Here is an 18,712-nt window from a genome sequence, read left to right as displayed (position 1 = left end):
CACACAGGCACTTATTTTCTTTTAGCTGGAATTTTCAAAGCCATTCGACTCAAAAGAGTTGAACACTTTCCCATTAAAAAAAAATTAATTAAAAACTAAGTTTTCAGCTTTTTTTCATTAAGTCAGTCCTCTTCCCTTGAAGAAATGTGAGGTCTTCCACCAACCCAAAGAAAAATCAACAGTTTCCATTAGAAGAAAATTCAGATTTTCAATTAAAACCCTTCAGTTAAAGTGACAGTTTCTGTTATCATTTAAGTAGTACCACTGCACAAAAACAGCTTACGATTTCTATTCTGGTTTACAACAGAGATATGGGAAAATGCTTGGGAATTGGGACCCACTTTTCTCTTGACAAGCAGAGCCTATACAGGATCCAAGCTTTGTAACCTATGCCAAAAGACAGCAGTAGCCCAGTTTGTAGCTTCCAGCCCCCATGGCTATCTGCTGCCTTCTCCCATACGCAATCCCTTCCCTGGGCGTTCAGCACCAGAGGTAACTCCTCTGTAATTCAATGAGAAGTACCAGCACCAGAATGAGGTACATAACCTTTTCCAGCTAATTTGTAAGTACACTTTACCAATCAAAATAAGAGTATCTAATTTTGCTTATAGATTTGTAGGAATGAATCAATCCTTGTTGGTAGAAGGTTGAATTACTCATTTCAGCTTTCACTAGACTTTCTGTCCACATTTTAGAAAGGAATCCATATTGTAATTTAAATAATGGGGAGGGAATGCATTTCTTAAATACAGGTATTTAGGATCAGTTTCCCAATCCAGTGCTTTAGAAGGTATCCACATAGCAAACGAAGGCTGGATTCTGTTGAATAAAGAAGATAGAGAAGTTACATCCTCCTAGTTGTTACAAAAGGAAGGTAAACACAAGGGAGCAAAAATTTCCTGTTTTCTATTCACCAGAGTTAGACAGAATCTACTATGGTGTTTGGGAGTGCAAAACAAAGAGAAAAGTTTAAAAAACAAACAAACAAACAAAATCCACAGGGAAACTATTTCCCTCCCCTTAGGCTAGAACCCTAAACAAAATTCAAAAAGTTCATTAAGCTCAGAGCTATACATCAAGCCAAAGTCACTGAAAGATCAAGTGAACAAGATGTGTTTACTGTACATAATATAAACAGCACATAAAAAAGTGTTTTTTCTCAAGCATAGTTAGAATCATAGAACATCTCGAGTTGGAAGGGACCCATATGATCATCAACTCTATGAAGATAACCACAAAATCCAATACATTCGCTGAGAGAGTCCCCACGTTTTGCCCAGCTTTTGACTGATGCGGTTATTTCTGTGGACCACGTCCTTTACACCCTCATACTGCTTTACACAGACTCTACGCACCACTATTCCCCACTCAGAGTTGGTAACACGAATATTGGAGCCATCGAAATCAGTTGAACTTCTATGCAACTGAAGGAACCGTGGTTAGACACCTGTCTGGAATATTCCTCCTATTCCTCCATGCGCCCAGACTACATACATAAAAGAACTGCACACTGGGAGATGGAATAACTCATGTTTTCTGCAGATTGCTATCAAAAGTATGAGCACTAAAAGAGATAAGCTCTCCACTTTTGCACTACTCTAAAGAAAACACCTGAATTTAAAGACTGCCTACTATGGCAAAATATTGAAGGGTACAAGACAGACAACATATTTTGAGAAATGGGACTAATTTTCAACTTCCTATAAAAAAATAGTTTTTCTATTAGATGATGAAACTAAACCTCTAGCAACAAGAGTAAGAACTACTCATTTGTGGTAGATGTGGACTTGATTTACCAAGTACTTAAGCACACGACAAGCTTTAAAAGTGAATAGGCTCATTTATTTCAGCTTTACCCATCCACTCAGAATAATAGATAATAAAATATTAAAACTTGAAACAGGTTTGAATATCTTGTTGAATTGGAGCATGAATAATGAAGTTGTGAAATAATTCAGTCCTACCTGAAACAAAACAGAGATTCAAGGGAACGAAATAGCTTTTCCCTCTTTCATTAAGCCATATTTCAAATAATTTTTGTCTCTTCCAAAGCTTTTTCATCATTCTGTGCTCAGCTATGCAAATGAATGGATGAACACAGGCCAAGGAATATTTTTCTTATTCAAATATAAATTAAATACATTCTTCTGACTGGGAAGACAGAATGCATCCTGCTCCAAAAACAAAGTTTACATACTACAGAAAAAGACATTCCCCACCTCAACACTAAAAAAAAAAAAAGGGGGGGGGGGGGCTGGAAAGGCATATGCAGTGGAATACAGAAAATATCACAAGATATACTGCACCTCAAAATCCTATTTCCATAGAAATGGGTGGATGTTCTAACAGATCTTTTTCTTAAAAAGATGCCAATGAATTTAAAAGCTACATATTTGCCAGACCTGCACATTATTCTTGATCACATCACCGTGCCAGCCATTTCAGATGGCATATGAGATTAATAATAATAGGTTAGAACAAGGTCACCTATCATAATCTATTTCCTATATTAGGATGCAAACCACAGCACAAGTGTCACAGCAGAGACGAGTGCAACATGTGTATTTATTCATGCAATTCTCCCCTCTTCCCCAATAACCACATCACTGAACCTGACACTGCAGTATTAGGTCACTTTTTCAGCTTAGAGACAAAAAGCTCATTTAAAAAAACTGCTTCACATCCCCCATGCTTTTTTTTTTTTTTAAAGTATAGACATCTTTTTACACTAAAAATCTTAGCAAGATCAGGTCCTTTATTCTTCTATCTTTAAAAAATAATTTTATGATTTATAATTTTATGATTAATTTTGTCATGTTTCACCCTTTTTTTTTTTTTCCCAAAATTGAGTCTTATTCTTCAACTAACCTATGCTCTATCTACCTGTGCTCCATTCATCAAGGGTGCTTCTGAAATTATAAGTAAAAACAGTTGATATTCATTTCACTGTCAGAAGCAGAGTGTGTCTTACCCAGTACAAATGGCTAAACGCGCCTGCTTGAAATACACAGTTCATCATCTAGGCCTGTTTCTATCAGGAACAGATGGAGGTAAGGTGATTAAATTTCTTCATTTTGATGGAAAGAACAAACACTTTCCTAGACAGCCATAACATCTCAAACCACTTAAAAATAATGAGTATTAAAATGCGATTTTCTCTACAGAAGAGTTTAAGTAAGGACACCTACAACTTTTCTTTTAATATACTATTTCCTACCTATATTATCAAATTATTGGTCTTTCATTCTCCTGTAAGTATGCTAGATAGATAGATGATCTATAAATAGATTCATAGTAAATTACTCATCTCACCAAGATGAGTTACCAAATTGAGATTCCTAAAATATCCCCCCTTTTTATCCTCACTAATTGTGAAATGAGTCATATAAATTTTCCAAATTTAATCAATTTGTAAAGTACAGTAAAGGATTAAACACTTTTCTGATGTATTATGCATGGCATTTCCTTTTACTAGGCAATACTAAGACACACAAACATAACTGCACATTATATTGCACACGCTGGATATGACACCAGGCATTTGGCAGTTAGAGGCGACGCTGGCAAGGTTTTCAAGACAGAGATTTACTGCCTGTATCTGTTGCCCTTCATTTTAGGCCCTGGTTTGGAGTGAGATGGTGATACCATGTTGTGACATTACAAGAGACATGTACTATCCCATAACCATTACCATGTACTTCTCTTAAACACTTCCCACAGCAGGCTCAGCCATGCTGGCTCATCAGCGGATACCCCAGAAAAGTCCAGATTCTCCAGTCCCAAGCACTAATGAACAAACAAGCCAATAAAAAAAATCCCTTATCACTTTGATCATTAATCAAATGTACCTCCAAACAAGCAGGAAATTGCAACAAGCCTTGACCACACAGCAGCTATCTCAAGAAGGTGAGGCAGACCATGTTCCGAGAAAATGGAAGTGTCTGCTCTTCTGTCCCTATTTTAGAAGGGATACCACTACAGAGAGGGTAATTGGCACACAAACATTTCAAATCCCATCCAAACCTAACAGCTCAATTTTTATTGTGGTTCTCCCACAAATTTTTCAGCATTTACCTTCTAAGGAAACATTTGTGATTTTTCCTTATTCTGCCACAAAGGAGGCAATTACAAAATCTCTGCAAGTTTTCTTCTTGCTTAGTAAGTTTATTTTCATACCCAGTTTTTAAGATTCATTATAGCCAACTTTAAAATGCCAAAAGGCATTCAACTTGTCAGTGCCTATAAATAATGGCAGATTCATGTTGAAGTATATTTACATATCAATTACTTAGGACTCAATACTACACATGCTCTTGAAAAATACATTACTCTATTATAAATCAAGACAATTCAATTATGCATTTTAAATGCATAATTGTCCTCACATTTTCATAAATATTGGCAATATGCTATCAGTCTCTAAAAATGCTTCAATGAAATGAAAGAATGCCTTTTCAATACTTTAAGTGCTCTAAAAGATGACTAGTCAGTTCACATTAATTCCTGCAAAACTGCAAAGACACATTAGAAGAAATCCTTGTTAAAGCTCTATTAGTCTATATTTTCTCACCAATGCAGCGCTCATAAAAATGTGGGGAAACTCCTAAATTACTCCTATAAACTCAAATCCTACAGTATCTATAAAAGAACTATGAGCTGCTCCAATACCCTTGGTTAAAGGCAAAGTATTTGTACAAATTTCTGAGGCAGAAAATACAATATGCCTTTGTCAACTTTTCCCAGCTTTACAAGATGTTTCTGTGCTCTAATAAGTCTTTTCTACCTCTACAACTGTCATCCTATGATAATAAACTTAAACTTTGACAAGCTTCAAAAGCCAAGGCATTATTGCCTATATGAAATTACTAATCACAGCTTCAGGTTTAGGGCTGTTGTCTGAAAGAGGAAAAGAAACCTCCAGTCCATTCACTGGCCCCAAGGCAGGATCAACTCTTCCTGAAACACCCTGGATAAATTTTTGTTTATCTAGTTCTTAAAAAATTGCAGTGCTGGGTAGCCTGTAAGTTCCTAAAATAAACTGCTGTAGGACTCAACTACCTTTTCTGCTGGACAATTTTCAGAACAGCTAACCTACATTTCTTTCCTGCATTTAAACCTTACTACTTCTTGCCTTACCAAGGCAGACATTGACCTGCAACACTGGGAAGATTACTCAGGTTAACTGAAGGTTTCCTTCACCTTTTTGTGTCTGGTTCCCCTGTCAACTCTTGAGTCTTTTGTATATTTTAAATAAGAGAAAAGGATGGTCTCTCCCTACATATTTACACACCCCCAAGGCAAAAGGGGCTCTCTACGTGCTATTAGGAGATAATATTAAGATGACATAGTAAGATCCAGATTCCAAAAACTATGTGGTATACTTCAATGATTGATTAGACATCATCTTACATTAATGTCAAAACTGCAACACAAACCCAACAGGTTTATTGATTATGACTTTCTTTTTCAAAATTTAATATTTCACTTCTACAAAAACAATGCTGAGTACAAAACTGCCAGTAGGACAGGGCTCTGTAATAAGCAGTAAAGGAACAGTGACAACTTTTATCATTTCCATAGCCCTTAATTCCTGTAATGAACTATATAATTTTTGATCAGTGTTGAGAGCAGTCATCTGTGGTTGATGAGTATTATAACCCACAGTTCACACAAAGCGGGGAAAAACAGAGCGGTCAAAGCCTGAACTTTCAAAAGCATCCACTAAATTCAAGTGCCACCATTTTCAGATACCCAGCTGGAGGTATAAAGGGCTATGCAGAGGTGTGAACACTGGACTAGCAGTTAGCACTTGTGGAACAGTATACTATAACACACAGATATTTTTCACTACAATAACTCTTCAGCTACAGCTTTTAGAGTACTCAAAACAGCATATGATGCTTCACCCTCTCGTGTGAATCAGAAAAACACAGAAGGCATAAAGACTTCTCATGCTGGGTAAAGAGCTGGGTAATGAAGTGTGTAAAGGGTGCATGATATTTGAATGAGAAATCAAAAAGATTTCTAATGACTATGTAAGAATAGGGTTCCTCTGCATTATCTGAAATGACGTGCAATCTGACAATTCAAACAAATCCAGTGCTAACACTCTATTATATGTCCATAACTGAACGCTATTTACATTTCATTTTTTTCTTCAACATTGTACACACACAGACATAGGCTGCATGTGTGATAGAGAAGGTTATCTGATCCTACTGATTTATGGTTTCGCATTATGGTAACACTGAGAAATCCACTACCGACAGGCAGTCAAATGCAGAAAATGAAAGACAAACTACTCACAACCAGCCTATGCTCTAACTAGGATAAGGCTCACTATCACAGAAAGTGTAGCCATTTTAATTTTTATATTTTTAAAACCTCTACACACTATTTTTTATGGCTTTTAAAGTTTAATAGTCCCCTTCCCACTCTCCAAAGCACCCTCCTCCTCTCACTCTACACAAAACTTCCAGGACTAATAGCAATAATAACTATTCTCATCAATGGGCAAAGGCAGCCCTAGAAGAAAATTAAACATGTTGGTTCTTCGTTTCTGGATGTTGCCTTTGATGTTCAAGCTGCAACTCTTCCTCTTAGTCAAGACAGACTTGATAGTCTTGACTGATTGGCATGACTAATACTGCAACAGACATTCTGCAGATCACATTAAACAGCTGTGCAAACTGACTGCACTCACAACTTGGCTGAGGACATTATTTTTATTTTTATTTGATGTGATTATAATGTCTCAGTGCCCAATCCTGGATCAGGAATGCCATGTGACAACATTCTCCTCTTCTTCTTCCATGTTCTTTTCTCCCAGACTGTTTGAAACGATGCCTCAGTGGGCAGGATGCAGGGAATAATTGGTTGGGAACAGAATAGGCACCTGGCAACTCCTAAGAAGCTTATCTGCCAAAACCCCTTTTTGGCTCAGGCTTGTAACCCAACAGTCAACACTAGGCACAGACTCACTGAATAAGACAGATTTTTGAACAACTTCCAGGACAAAACTCTCAGCTATATAGACAAGCCTAGTTAGAAACCATACTCAGAAGAGCCTTTTCCTCCTAAAACTGGGAGCAGCTCCTTGTTTAAAGGTTTTGGGGTTGGTTTTTTTTTTTGGGGGGGGGGGTGGTGGTGGTGGTGGTGGTTTTTTTTGTTTGTTTGTTTGGGTTGGAAGGGACCTTAAAGATCATCTAGTTCCAACCCCCCTGCCATGGGCAGGGACACCTTCCGCTAGACCAGGTTGCTCAAAGCCCCATCCAACCTGGCCTTGAACACTTCCAGGGATGGGGCATCCACCACTACTCTGGGCAACCTGTTCCAGTGCCTCACCACCCTCATCGTGAAGAAGTTGCAGAGAGAGAGCAAACAGTCCAGGAACACACGATATAGTTACTACACTCCAAACTGCCTGAATGTTTGCAGACTTTCTGAATTGTCTTAACTGAACTAGCTCACCCAATTCTGAATTAATTCACCCAAAATAAAGACCAAATAAATTATACAAGGCAACCTTATTTTTATTTCTGAAATCTGAGAAAAGAATATCCCAAATCTTTCCTCTTAGTATAATGTTATCCCTTCTGTTGCCACATAATGGACTGCAATGTTAAGAAAACTAATATTAAAAGTCCCTCAAGCCAAAAGGATAAACTGGTGATAAAAATGTCTTATATAATAAGGATGGATAAACTGTATTACTTTCACACCAAGCACAGCTGGAAAATAAGTGAATTGCAAAATTATTATTTAATGATACACTTTTTCAGAGTTCTGTTCACTCTCTCAGATGCCTGAAAAATAAAAGCCCCAAGACCTCTGCTTCACACTCAACTTAATGGTGAGACACATCAGTGCCATTACTTTTCCCATCACTGAGGTGGACAGAGAGATGCATCTGACATGAGCAAACAGGCAAAGCAAAGTGACAGGAATAAGAATGCCTATTCCCTATTAATAAAACAATAATTTGAATAGTTGAAGAATAGCTGAAGAAAAAAAAAAAAAACCAAAAAACAAATTAAGTTTCATGTGCGATTGATATTAATTATCCCCTGGATATGAGTTAACAGGTGTCAATATGGAATATTTTTTCCAGAGAGATGTTTGCCCATCTGTCAATAGTACTTTGCTTTTATGACAAGCAAACACTTGTTAACATCAATTGATTTGATAAGTCTTTAGTCCTATCATCAATGACAGGCTTCAAAAAAGGCTGTCAAAGGAGCTTTAGGGGAAAAAGGAAAACAAGAACAACAAACAATTTTGGCCTTTAACTGCCCATATTTCAGTGTTACTTTCTATTAGAAGTCAACTGTTAAGTTCAGGACTAGAGCCAGTCAATGGTAAAACAAACCTGCTTACAGCTTAGTTTGCTTTACTCATATTTCTGTATTTTAGCTCCTGGTAGGGACACAGAACAACAAGGGAAAAGGATGGTGTATAGCCAAAAAGCCTGAAGAAAGACTATGTAGTCCAATGTCTAGGTCACATCTCAAGTACACGTACCATTTATGTCAGCGTTAATGGGCAACTCTCCTATACCAGTAACCTATACAATACTATTTTTATTCTATCAAGACAGCATGGGAGAAAAAGGTAGAGGATGTGACTTGCTTCAGGTTGTAGGTAAGATGCTTCTGGCCTTTGCCTAATTATAGTCACTAAATACATCTCGCCAAAAGCCTAGTCATGATGGGCTCTCATACTCACTAGGGTCTTCAAACACATGATTCAGCCAGCCTGACATCTGGAACTTGATATTAACTGTGCAATGTGTATAAAAAAGCTGAGAGAAAAACCTGCAGGAATTTAGGAGTGTCAGGTATGTGGGGAAGACTCCAGGCCAAAGCAGAGGGCAGAGATGACAACCAAGCTTCAGGGCCCCAGACAGCAGATTTATTGACAAGACTTTTTCAGCTTTAGCCTTTCCAAAACCTTGTTGAATCCTACAAACAGTCATCATATGGTAAATATAACAGTCCAGGTCTTCAGCATGAATAAAAACAAGCACCTGTTGATCTTGGTAAGGATGTGAGAGCACTCAAGAATGAGGACTTCAGTGAAGATGGCTGAAACAGCACTTCATACATGCAGGGGAGAGCCAGGCATCACTCAGAACCTCTGAAATACCAAAGGAATCAACCTCTTCTACTTGACTGTGGGACAAAGAAGAGCAATGAAGCCGCTTGAACACCCAGAATCAAGCCATCTTCCCCTTTCCTGTTACTACCTGAAAAGAGGGAAGACAGTTTATCTTCTGCCAAAGCAGACTGTATTGAGTTTGCGTGTCAAGGTTTTGGTAGCGGGGAGGGCTACAGGGTTGGCTTCTGTGAGAAGCTGCCAGAAGCTTCCCCTATGTCTGACAGAGCCAGTGCCAGCCGGCTACAAGACGGACCCTGCTGCTGGCCAAGGCCGAGCCCATCAGTGATGGTGGTAGCACCTCTGTGATAACATATTTAAAAAGGGGGAAAAAAACCTGCACAACTGCAGCTGAATAGACACATGAGAATATGTGAGAGGGACAACTCTGCAGACACCAAGGTCAGTAAAGAAGCAGGGGGGAGGAGGTGCTCCAGGTGCCAGAGCAGGGATTCCCCTGCAGCCCGTGGTGAAGACCATGGTGAGGCAGGCTGTCCCTGCAGCCCATAGAGGTCCACGGTGGAGCAGATATCCACTGCAGCCCGTGGAGGACCCCACACCAGAGCATTTGGATGCCCAAAGGAGGCTGTGACCCCGTGGGAAGCCCACGCTGGAGCAGGCTCCTGGCAGGACCTGTGGACCCATGGAGAGAGGAGCCCAGGCTGGAGCAGGTTTGCTGGAGAAGTTCGTGGAGGACTGTCTCCATGGGAGGGACCCCATGCTGGAGCAGGGGAAGAGTGTGAGGAGTCCTCCCCTGAGGAGGAAGGAGCAGCAGAGACAAGGTATGATGAACTGAACACAACCCCCATTCCCTGTCCCCCTGAGCCGCTGCGGGGCAGGAGGTGGAGAATTCAGGAGTGAAGTTAAGCCCGGGCAGAAGGGAGGGGTGGGGGGAGGTGTTTTAAGATTTAGTTTTTATTTCTCATTACTCTACTCTGACTTGATTGGTAATAATTAAACTAATTTCCCAAAGTCAAGTCTGTTTCGCCTGTGATGGTAATTGATGAGTGATCCCTCCCTGTCCTTATCTCGACCCATGAGCCTTTCATTGTATTTTTTCTTCCCTGTCCAGTTGAGAAGGTGGAGTGATAGAGCGGCTTTGGTGGGCAGCTGGCATCCAGCCAAGGTCAACCTACCACACAGACTCACGGCACAAACTCATAGAAACAGGACAGGCAGGAAGGAGGAAAAGAAGAAGAAGAAGAAGAAGAAGAAGAAAAAAAAAAAAGAGTCTGCAATTTAGATAGTGAAAAGAAAGGAATTCAGAACCATTGCAATGACCTGTCTGACCTAGGAAGTATTGGATATGGCAGACTGCAAACGAGACCAGCAGAGTATAAGAGGGTCACTGACTCCAGAGACAGCATTTCCACCCAGAACGTCAGTGGGTAACCTTTTGCAACAAAAAAACCTTTTTTTTTTTTTTTTTTTTTAAAGAATTATAGACACTGACAACAGCCAGATTAAACCAGCAGCAAACCAACCAAGATCTTCATTTTTCTCAAAAACAATATCCCCAGCTTCACTAAATCAAATCATGGCATACCTGTATTTTTTTGCTTTAATACAAAATAGACATTTTAAAAACAACTAAAGAGAGAGAAAGAGCTCTATTTCAAAGTGCAGTTGAACATTTCCTTCTGGAAGATTTCTTCTCTTGCAATGTCCTTAACACTGCCAGTGCCATATTTCAGCGCACCTAAACAACAGTGCTTCTCCATATTACAGCCCTGCAGACTTTTTTGTTTGTTTGCTTAGTCATTCCTCAGAGGCTTAATGTTGTTTGGAGACATTTACAACAATTAATTGCCCCTCAAGTTCCCAAAAGCAAATTTTTATCTTCTCAAACAAGGTGGGAATCAGGTTAAAGGTTACAGGGAAATGACTGACCAGATACAAACTGTGAATGCTGCATTAGCCACAATGGCTCTTGGGATTGAAAGCCTATTAGTTAAGAAAAGAGAGGATTCATTCAATTATCTTACTGTATATTAGTAAGCTAATGGACATGGCGTATAAAGAGAGGAAATAACAGTAATGTATTTATCTTTATTATTTATCTTTTCTGAACAGAATTAAATAAAACATAAAATGTTTATATTTTTAATAGCTAGAAAACTTGAAGATAGCTAGCTAGAAAACTTGAAGCTAGAAGAACTAATGTTAATAACTGAAAAATGGGCGACAGCATTAAATCTTGATAAAACCCACAATGTCTGTGGCCAACAATGCTGTCACTTGCGTATATGCATCCAAATCTGCTATGGACTACATTCCCCAGGGCAGATAGCTTTCAGAAGCACCCTCTTTCCCCTGCACCATACCACACAGCAGTCTAGTGGGACTCTAAGCAGTCATCCTCCCTCTCTTTCCTGGAGTGCAATACAGAGAACAAAAGGGAAATGCAATGGAGCTGTTCTGTGATTCTTCCTGTGAATGGAGAAAAGATCAGAAGAGGCATTCAAAAGGAAGAGAGGAGGCAACAAATTAATGAGGAATGAATTGTGTTGCATTTAGGCTAAAGCATTTTGCTTCTTTGGCCAGTTAAAGCCAGGAATGGCAGAGCTACAGCTGTGCATAGGCACAAGCATAAATGACTGTTTCAGGTCCTTTCCATGCTACCTTTTACTTTGCTCCGCGGTCTCAATTAGCATAGCTTCACTAGTCCTGGTGTAAGCAGCTAGTGTTAAGCAGTAATATATAAGCAGAACAGGCAATAGAAGAAGGATACAGCTACAAGTCAAATGTTGGGCATGCAGTTGTTATATAGCTGAGAGCTACTAAAATGCCTTTTTGTTTTAAAATTGCTTAAACTCAGTAAGTTTCATCACCAAAATTAATACCTGCTGTTTGTGCTGTAGCAGACAGAAGAACCTATTTAGCATAGTGATAATAATCAGCTAAGTTCTGTATCTAAGACTTTACTGCACCTGCTTCTCCAGCACTAATACAAGTTTCAGAACTAAATTACATCTCAGCCAAACCTTGATCATACGAAGCACGTACTGCAGAACAACTCAAACACGCACAAACAAATCTTCATGTAATGTTCTGAGAATAGCTAACACAAAAACTCACACAAATGAAGACAAGCATAACAGTGTCTACTAGCATCAGACAAGGAAGGAAACTATCAGTTTTCTAGCATGAATCACAAGTCCCATCCTGCCTCCCTTTTGCCCAAAGCAAGATATCTTGCTTCTCTGCTTCTCCAGGTCTGTGTTCTTTTAGGCCTGTTAATGACTTGAAGCTTATAAGATCACTAAGGAGAAGGAGACAACCAGTTCTCTTCCTGTGGGTCTTGGGAAGAACATAAATCTAGACCTTTACAACCAAAAGGTCAACACGACTCGGGTCTATGGGAGTGCAAAAAGACCCAGGAAGAATGTTTTAAATATTGCAGATGACTCTAGTACAGTTGAGCCGTCAAGGTACTATGTGCCTTAAAAACATAAAAGGAGAGTTACAAATGCCAAGAACTTACAATATGAAGTTGAACTGTGCTTATTTTCTACTGTAAATTTTCTTCCTGATTTTGCCTTGAAATTTTGCTGCAAACAAAATCCTCCTCTATTTGAAAAGTCACAACATTTTGCCACTTACTGCTGCTCAGGGTATACAATTACAGTGATGCAATTTTCACAGGAAGGTGGTATTTAGACCAGCTAATATTACAGACACAATGAACATGAGGAAAACGGATGGAAGCACAGAAAAAAGAGACAAAGGAGATAAAGCCAGATCCACAAAAAGAAGCAAAATGTTGAAATTGGGACTTCAGCAGAGATGCTTAGGTGCAGGAGATGGAAAAGATGATCAAAGCCCTTCGACAGATTTTCATTAGTAAAAAAATCTACAGCAACTTAAGTACTGGCTACACACAAAAGCATAACTCCGTGTTGGCAGGGATGGTCAGCTGGCACTGCTCCAATGCCTACGCCTGATCAATATTCTCTCAGCAGATATTCTGCTTCTGTCTGCAAAGCAGACCAATGACCTCAGCATGCTAACATGCATCTCTAGAAATAACTTCTGCTCAATACACACAGACTAATGTCTTCTCTTGTTGTTCAAAAAGAAAAGAGCAACTGCACCTCCATCTGCAAAAGGAAGTGTTAGAACATACCAGGCTATGATTCCAGCCTCTGAATGTTAATTAAACACAGACTACTATCCTGCAGTGAAGAATCAGGTATTTTAGAAAATTCGAGCTTCAAAGAGTACAAATCAGCCTTCAGTATTAGCTATCTGCTTAATTTACATTTTCCTTCTCACTCTACTGTGGCAATACACCGTCAGGAATAATTTTAAGTATCTAAAGCTCCCCACAAATTCCACTTTAGGAGCCAGATGTTCAAAGTTCAGCACTGCAATGCCCAGTATTACCATGTCTGCATTTCTGTGCTGTACTGCCTCGAGAAAGCACCCACTCAAGACCGATCAAACCTGAGTGTGGATCAGGAACTGAAAAGTCAGTCCAGTGGTTCACAGTGAAATCATTTTCCTCTTGGATCGCCCCTTTAGTAACTCATCCTCGATGTTCACACCATTATCTGTATTTTTCAGCATACTATTCATAGTCCTGTAACACAGCTATATTGCTGCATGGGGCAGTTTCTGGTCCCAAACCCAACTTTTTTACCTTTGGATCAGCAGTCAGCAGCTTGAATGCTTGATATACTTGTGCTTCTTTCACACCTCCACCGAGATCCAAGAAGTTGGCTGGCTTTCCACCATTCAAAGATATTATATCACATGTTGCCATTGCAAGTCCAGCTCCATTGACTGTAATTGTAAATATCAAGTGCTTATATTTCACATAAAAGTATAAAAGATTTGTGAAAAGGCTTAAAACATATCAGCACAACCACATAACATGGCTCAAAACATTACATAAATATTTATTTCTAAATAGGTCAGTACCTATTCAAGGATACTCAATGCAACACACAATTCAAAATCTAGTGCATACACATCAACATTTAGATTTCTTTACGACTGTATCAATTTTAGGACTTAGATGTGCACCTTCCCATAAGCATGTATGAGCACTGGAATGGTAATTGTGGAAATGCAAAAACTTCTCATGTAAAAAGGAAAAAAAAAAAAAAGAGACACAAAAACTTCTGGGAATAGTGATTGTGTCACGAGACATGGAGGACAAATTGACCCCTTAAGCTCCCCTCCCATCATTCTGATAGCAATAGATGATGCTTTGTATTACTGTAAAACAGATATTTTGGGGACAGATATCAGATTCTCCTGAAACTGCCTTTTATTTTGTGTTTGTACTAGTCTAGAAGCATTCCCAAGGGCACGAACATCCTCTAAACTAGGAAAAGTAGATGTGAATTATTTGTCCCCAGTAAGTTGCCTCCTGCCAGACAAAGTAAGGCTTCTGCATCACCTGTAATTCAACAGCAATATCTAATACTAAAAAAAAAATACTGTAGTGTTGCCAATTATTGTTTGGGGTTTTTTTGGTTTTGTTTTTTTTTAAATTGAGATTAAAATCTCACTGTCACTTACTGAATCAACTGCAACACATTATCAGTATCTTCTAGATTTGTGGTTAGAGTACACATCAAAGAAATGCAAATACTGGACATTTTCTGAAACCAGTCATTGCACCAAGCTGAGATAAAATGACTAATTCAATTAGTTTCATAATAAAATGTTGTACTGGCTAAAAGAATTTGTACAAAATGAAAAGTATTTAGAGCATAGCTGACTTCTTTACTTATCTCTTCTAAACACAAGAGTAATTTCTGTTTTACAGAAACTTGAGGAAAATAAGAAACTGGTATTTTCGTTTGAACAACCAAGCAGCTTCTTTAGCAGCTTTCCTTACAGGGAAATGGAGTTCAATATTCATTTGTAAATGGGAATATCATGTTTTTACACACAGACTTTTGCAATGCCTTCTGAGTAACACAGTCTCATTTTTGAAAATTAATGACCAAATTTTGATGACTTTTCTTGTTTTGTTTTAATTACTGGAAAGACCAATTGCATCAGCTTAAAAATTCAGAACGTAGAAACCCCACAGGCTTCTCCCTCTGCCTGTCTTCTCTCTGACATCACACATGCCCTACCAGTCTGCTGCTGTGGCCTTCATCACAGTTTCACACAATTTCAGTTTCATTCCTGCAAGAACTTGTGGAAGGACAGACAACCTCAGCAAAATAGACTGCAATACTGTCAAGGGTGGATTGAATGTCAAAATGTAAACAAAGTCTATACACTGAACAAGTATGAATTTGTCTTCAAATGCCTTTTGGATTTATTTGTTCTTACCAAAGCAAGCAATATTTCCATCCAGTCCTATATATTTTAAGTCATATTTGGCAGCTTCGTTCTCTATAGGCTCATTTTCAGACTTGTCATCCATGGCAAATATTTCTTTTTGCCTAAATTCTGCATTGTCATCAAAGTTTATCTTGGCATCAAAACAAACAACTAAAGAAAAAATATAAAACAACATATAGGCATTTAGAGATTACAGTTAGTCAGATCTTCTGAAATATTACACCAACTACTACAGCAGGGAGGGGGAGAGGGTTGCTTAGGGACTAATGCTGCTTCCAACATATGATCAGCTAAGTTCTAGCATTGAGCCCAGTAGAGAAGGGTAAGTTTTCCTCAAATCTTATAATGAGAAAAGGTACAGCAAGCATCTCCACACTACACAGTCATGTGCTTTTGTCAAGGGATGATCTTCTAAGTTTGCTTTAAAGAAAATTCCCATAAGTTATGAAGGCAGTTTTTATAATGTGGACAGATGGTCTGCAGTAATTTCATAAGATAGTCTACTTGCAGTATTTTAAAAGTCTGACAGATATAACAGGTAACAGGTTAGCAATCCAAAGCAATGTTTGGTAACATGCACTTATTTACAGTTGAGCAATACAAAATGCTTTCCTTAGCCATATTTTTAATTTATAATGTTATTAACTATACACACATTATTTCCCTAAAGACCTAAATTAAAAGAACTTTAAGCCAATGTATGTTAAAAATGATCAAAAGATGACTATTAAATAAAGAAAATTTAAAAAGTAAATACAAAACTTCTCATCAATGTCAACATCTGCTGTGGTTGTAAAAACAAATTAAAAAGTAGCTAAACCTGACTGTATCAAATAATAGATACCAAAGACTAGCTAGTAGACATAATAGTCACATAAAAACAAACAGTAAAAGAAATGCATGTAGAGTGAACTGTTATTTGCCTATCTACTGACTTATAATTTCTATGGGTTTGCATAGGCAAACACCTCATTAGATTAAAGTGTTCTAAGTAAATGTAAGACTATATGCTTATCATTTTACTATTTAAGTAATTTGGTTTGTAATATATATAGATTATAATTACTGACTGAATTCTAATTGATTTCTCAATGCAAACCAGTCAGATTTAAGGGCCTTTAAATGCTGCACCCAGAAAAATCGAATAGTTTTTCTTTCTGCTGTGTTTTGACTCATATTGACCTTGAAACACATACATGGTAAGTATGCACCTGCTCATGAGCATTGTACATGCCTCTGCAACTAAAGGCCAATTACAATTAAAAAGACAATTTTTAGTCTTTGACATAGATAACCATCAATTAAAATAAATAATCACACAATCTTTTTTGGTGAACAAATACCTCTCTTTTTTTTTTAATATACAATTGCTTAACTTAGGAGAAAATATCTAAGCAAACAGCAAACAAAACATTTACACAAATAGGAGAGTCTTAATCGTATGTCTTGATTTGCATTGGGTTTTCTTGCTTTGGATTTCTGATGTTGCTGGGGTTTTTCTGTTTTTTCTAAATACATTTGATTTGTAACCAATACCAGATTAAATTAAAACATGATCAAATTTAGTTTCAGTGACTGCAGTTTCAGAAAACTATTAATGAGTGTTTGCATATAATAAATCTCTCTTGGAAGAGTCTAGACCTTACCTGGTCAATCATCATGTGGGAATCTGCCAAAAGGAGAAATGTCTGAAGTTTATAATATGCTTCTACTGTACTAGAGCTGCTTTAATTTTTTTTAATGATGAACTAAGACCTGTACCATTTTTTTTCTTCAAGCTTTCAGTTCCTTTAATAAGCTATAACAACTCAAAGCTAGAGTAAAACTGCAGTTTCAGAGCTCTGTTTACTTTAGACACGAACATCCTCAATGTCACATTAATAGAATCTCATTTCTATAGAACATTCATCTTTAACAAAGGCCACGCTGTACAAAGTAGCAGGGAAAACACCTATTAATATTTATCAAACCATTTTCACCATCAAAAGCACATTGTTACATGCATGATAGATTATACAAATGAAATTTTCTCCTAAACAAATATCAAAGAAAGCTCCAACACTTATATTCATGGAGTATTTCTGTTGTTTTTGCTGGAAGTGTAGGATTTTTGTCATCTGCCAATTCAACAGCTTACACTGAGAGCAAACAAAACAAAAAACCACAAAGAAATTGGCAGTTACAGGCTTCTGACCCAAAGAATCTGCTACAAAATTAAACAAAAGGAAATACATACAACAATGTATTTTCTTATGGAAATTCACACAAGTGAAAAACACAAAACACAGCAAGAAATAAATCCATCTTAACTGTTACTTTGACAGGAACAATGGTCTTCAAACAGAGACTTATATTTTATCATTAGAAACAACTGCACTAACTACTCGAATGTTCTTCCATTTGTTCTATCTTTATTCTTCTTTAAGACATTTCAGATGGAGAAACTGTTAGCAAAAAAGAAATAAGCACAGGAAGACTTCTGTGTATGTCTGCTAGTAACATGGCTTTCACAGCTTGAAACCCACTCTGTTTCTGCTCCTCAGCTTCCTGGATGTGAAACACATGGGGAAAAACCTCGGAGAAAACAGCATAAAAACTCCTACCATCCCTCAAATTAAGCCCTGTGGCTTAATCACTAAATATGCACAGCCATTCCAGAAAAGCTAAGTTGGCAACTTATTCAAATCTGTTCATTTTTTCCACAGTGCCACCTCATAGTACTCCAGCAAGGATGCAAAGTTAGTAACACCATGGTTCTTAGGACCTTTTAGGACCACCAGTTTTGTTTCGTCTCGTTCCCAACTGCCCTCTCCTTCACTTGCCCCTACTTGTCTACCAACTTCCCCTCTGTGTTGGTACCCAGCCAAATACATCCTCAGCACCTCAGTGATACCCCTATTCTGTTAGCGCTGCCTCTGCCCTTCTCTTTTCCTTCTCAGTGTCTACACACATCTACAGTGTCCACTCACTAATACCCAAGACATAATTAAAGGTCTTCCTTGCAGGATTACATGGCTGAGATGATGCAGGTACTGAACTGGGGATTTTGTCCTTTGCTCTGCCAAAATAACAGAATAGTAAAGTGCTTCTATACTAGTCACCTGAGCCAGTTTTGAACCAGCAAGTGTGAATACCAGAACAGCCTAGTCCTGGCACAAACAGCTCACCTCAAGCTCATTTCTCTGCCTGATAGAAGGCAACTGTCATAGATGTCCCAATTTCTGACATCTGTCTGAGCGTAAGGACTACT

The 18,712-nt window shown here is 38.2% G+C and overlaps 1 protein-coding gene across 1 annotated transcript in view; it reads right to left on the bottom strand.

The window, feature by feature from the left end:
* Positions 1-18,712, bottom strand: part of SUCLG2 (succinate-CoA ligase GDP-forming subunit beta) — a 135,393-nt gene that overhangs the window by 44,087 nt on the left and 72,594 nt on the right. The window contains exons 8-9 of the mRNA XM_075514001.1: positions 15,451-15,612; positions 13,796-13,938 (exon numbers count right to left, since the gene is read on the bottom strand). Of these exons, the coding sequence (XP_075370116.1) occupies positions 13,796-13,938; positions 15,451-15,612 (305 nt within the window). The remainder of the gene's footprint in view (positions 1-13,795; positions 13,939-15,450; positions 15,613-18,712) is intronic.

This window comes from Mycteria americana, chromosome 11 (assembly GCF_035582795.1).
Source record: "Mycteria americana isolate JAX WOST 10 ecotype Jacksonville Zoo and Gardens chromosome 11, USCA_MyAme_1.0, whole genome shotgun sequence".
NCBI lineage: Eukaryota > Metazoa > Chordata > Aves > Ciconiiformes > Ciconiidae > Mycteria > Mycteria americana.
This window is presented reverse-complemented; position numbering and strand designations above follow the sequence as displayed.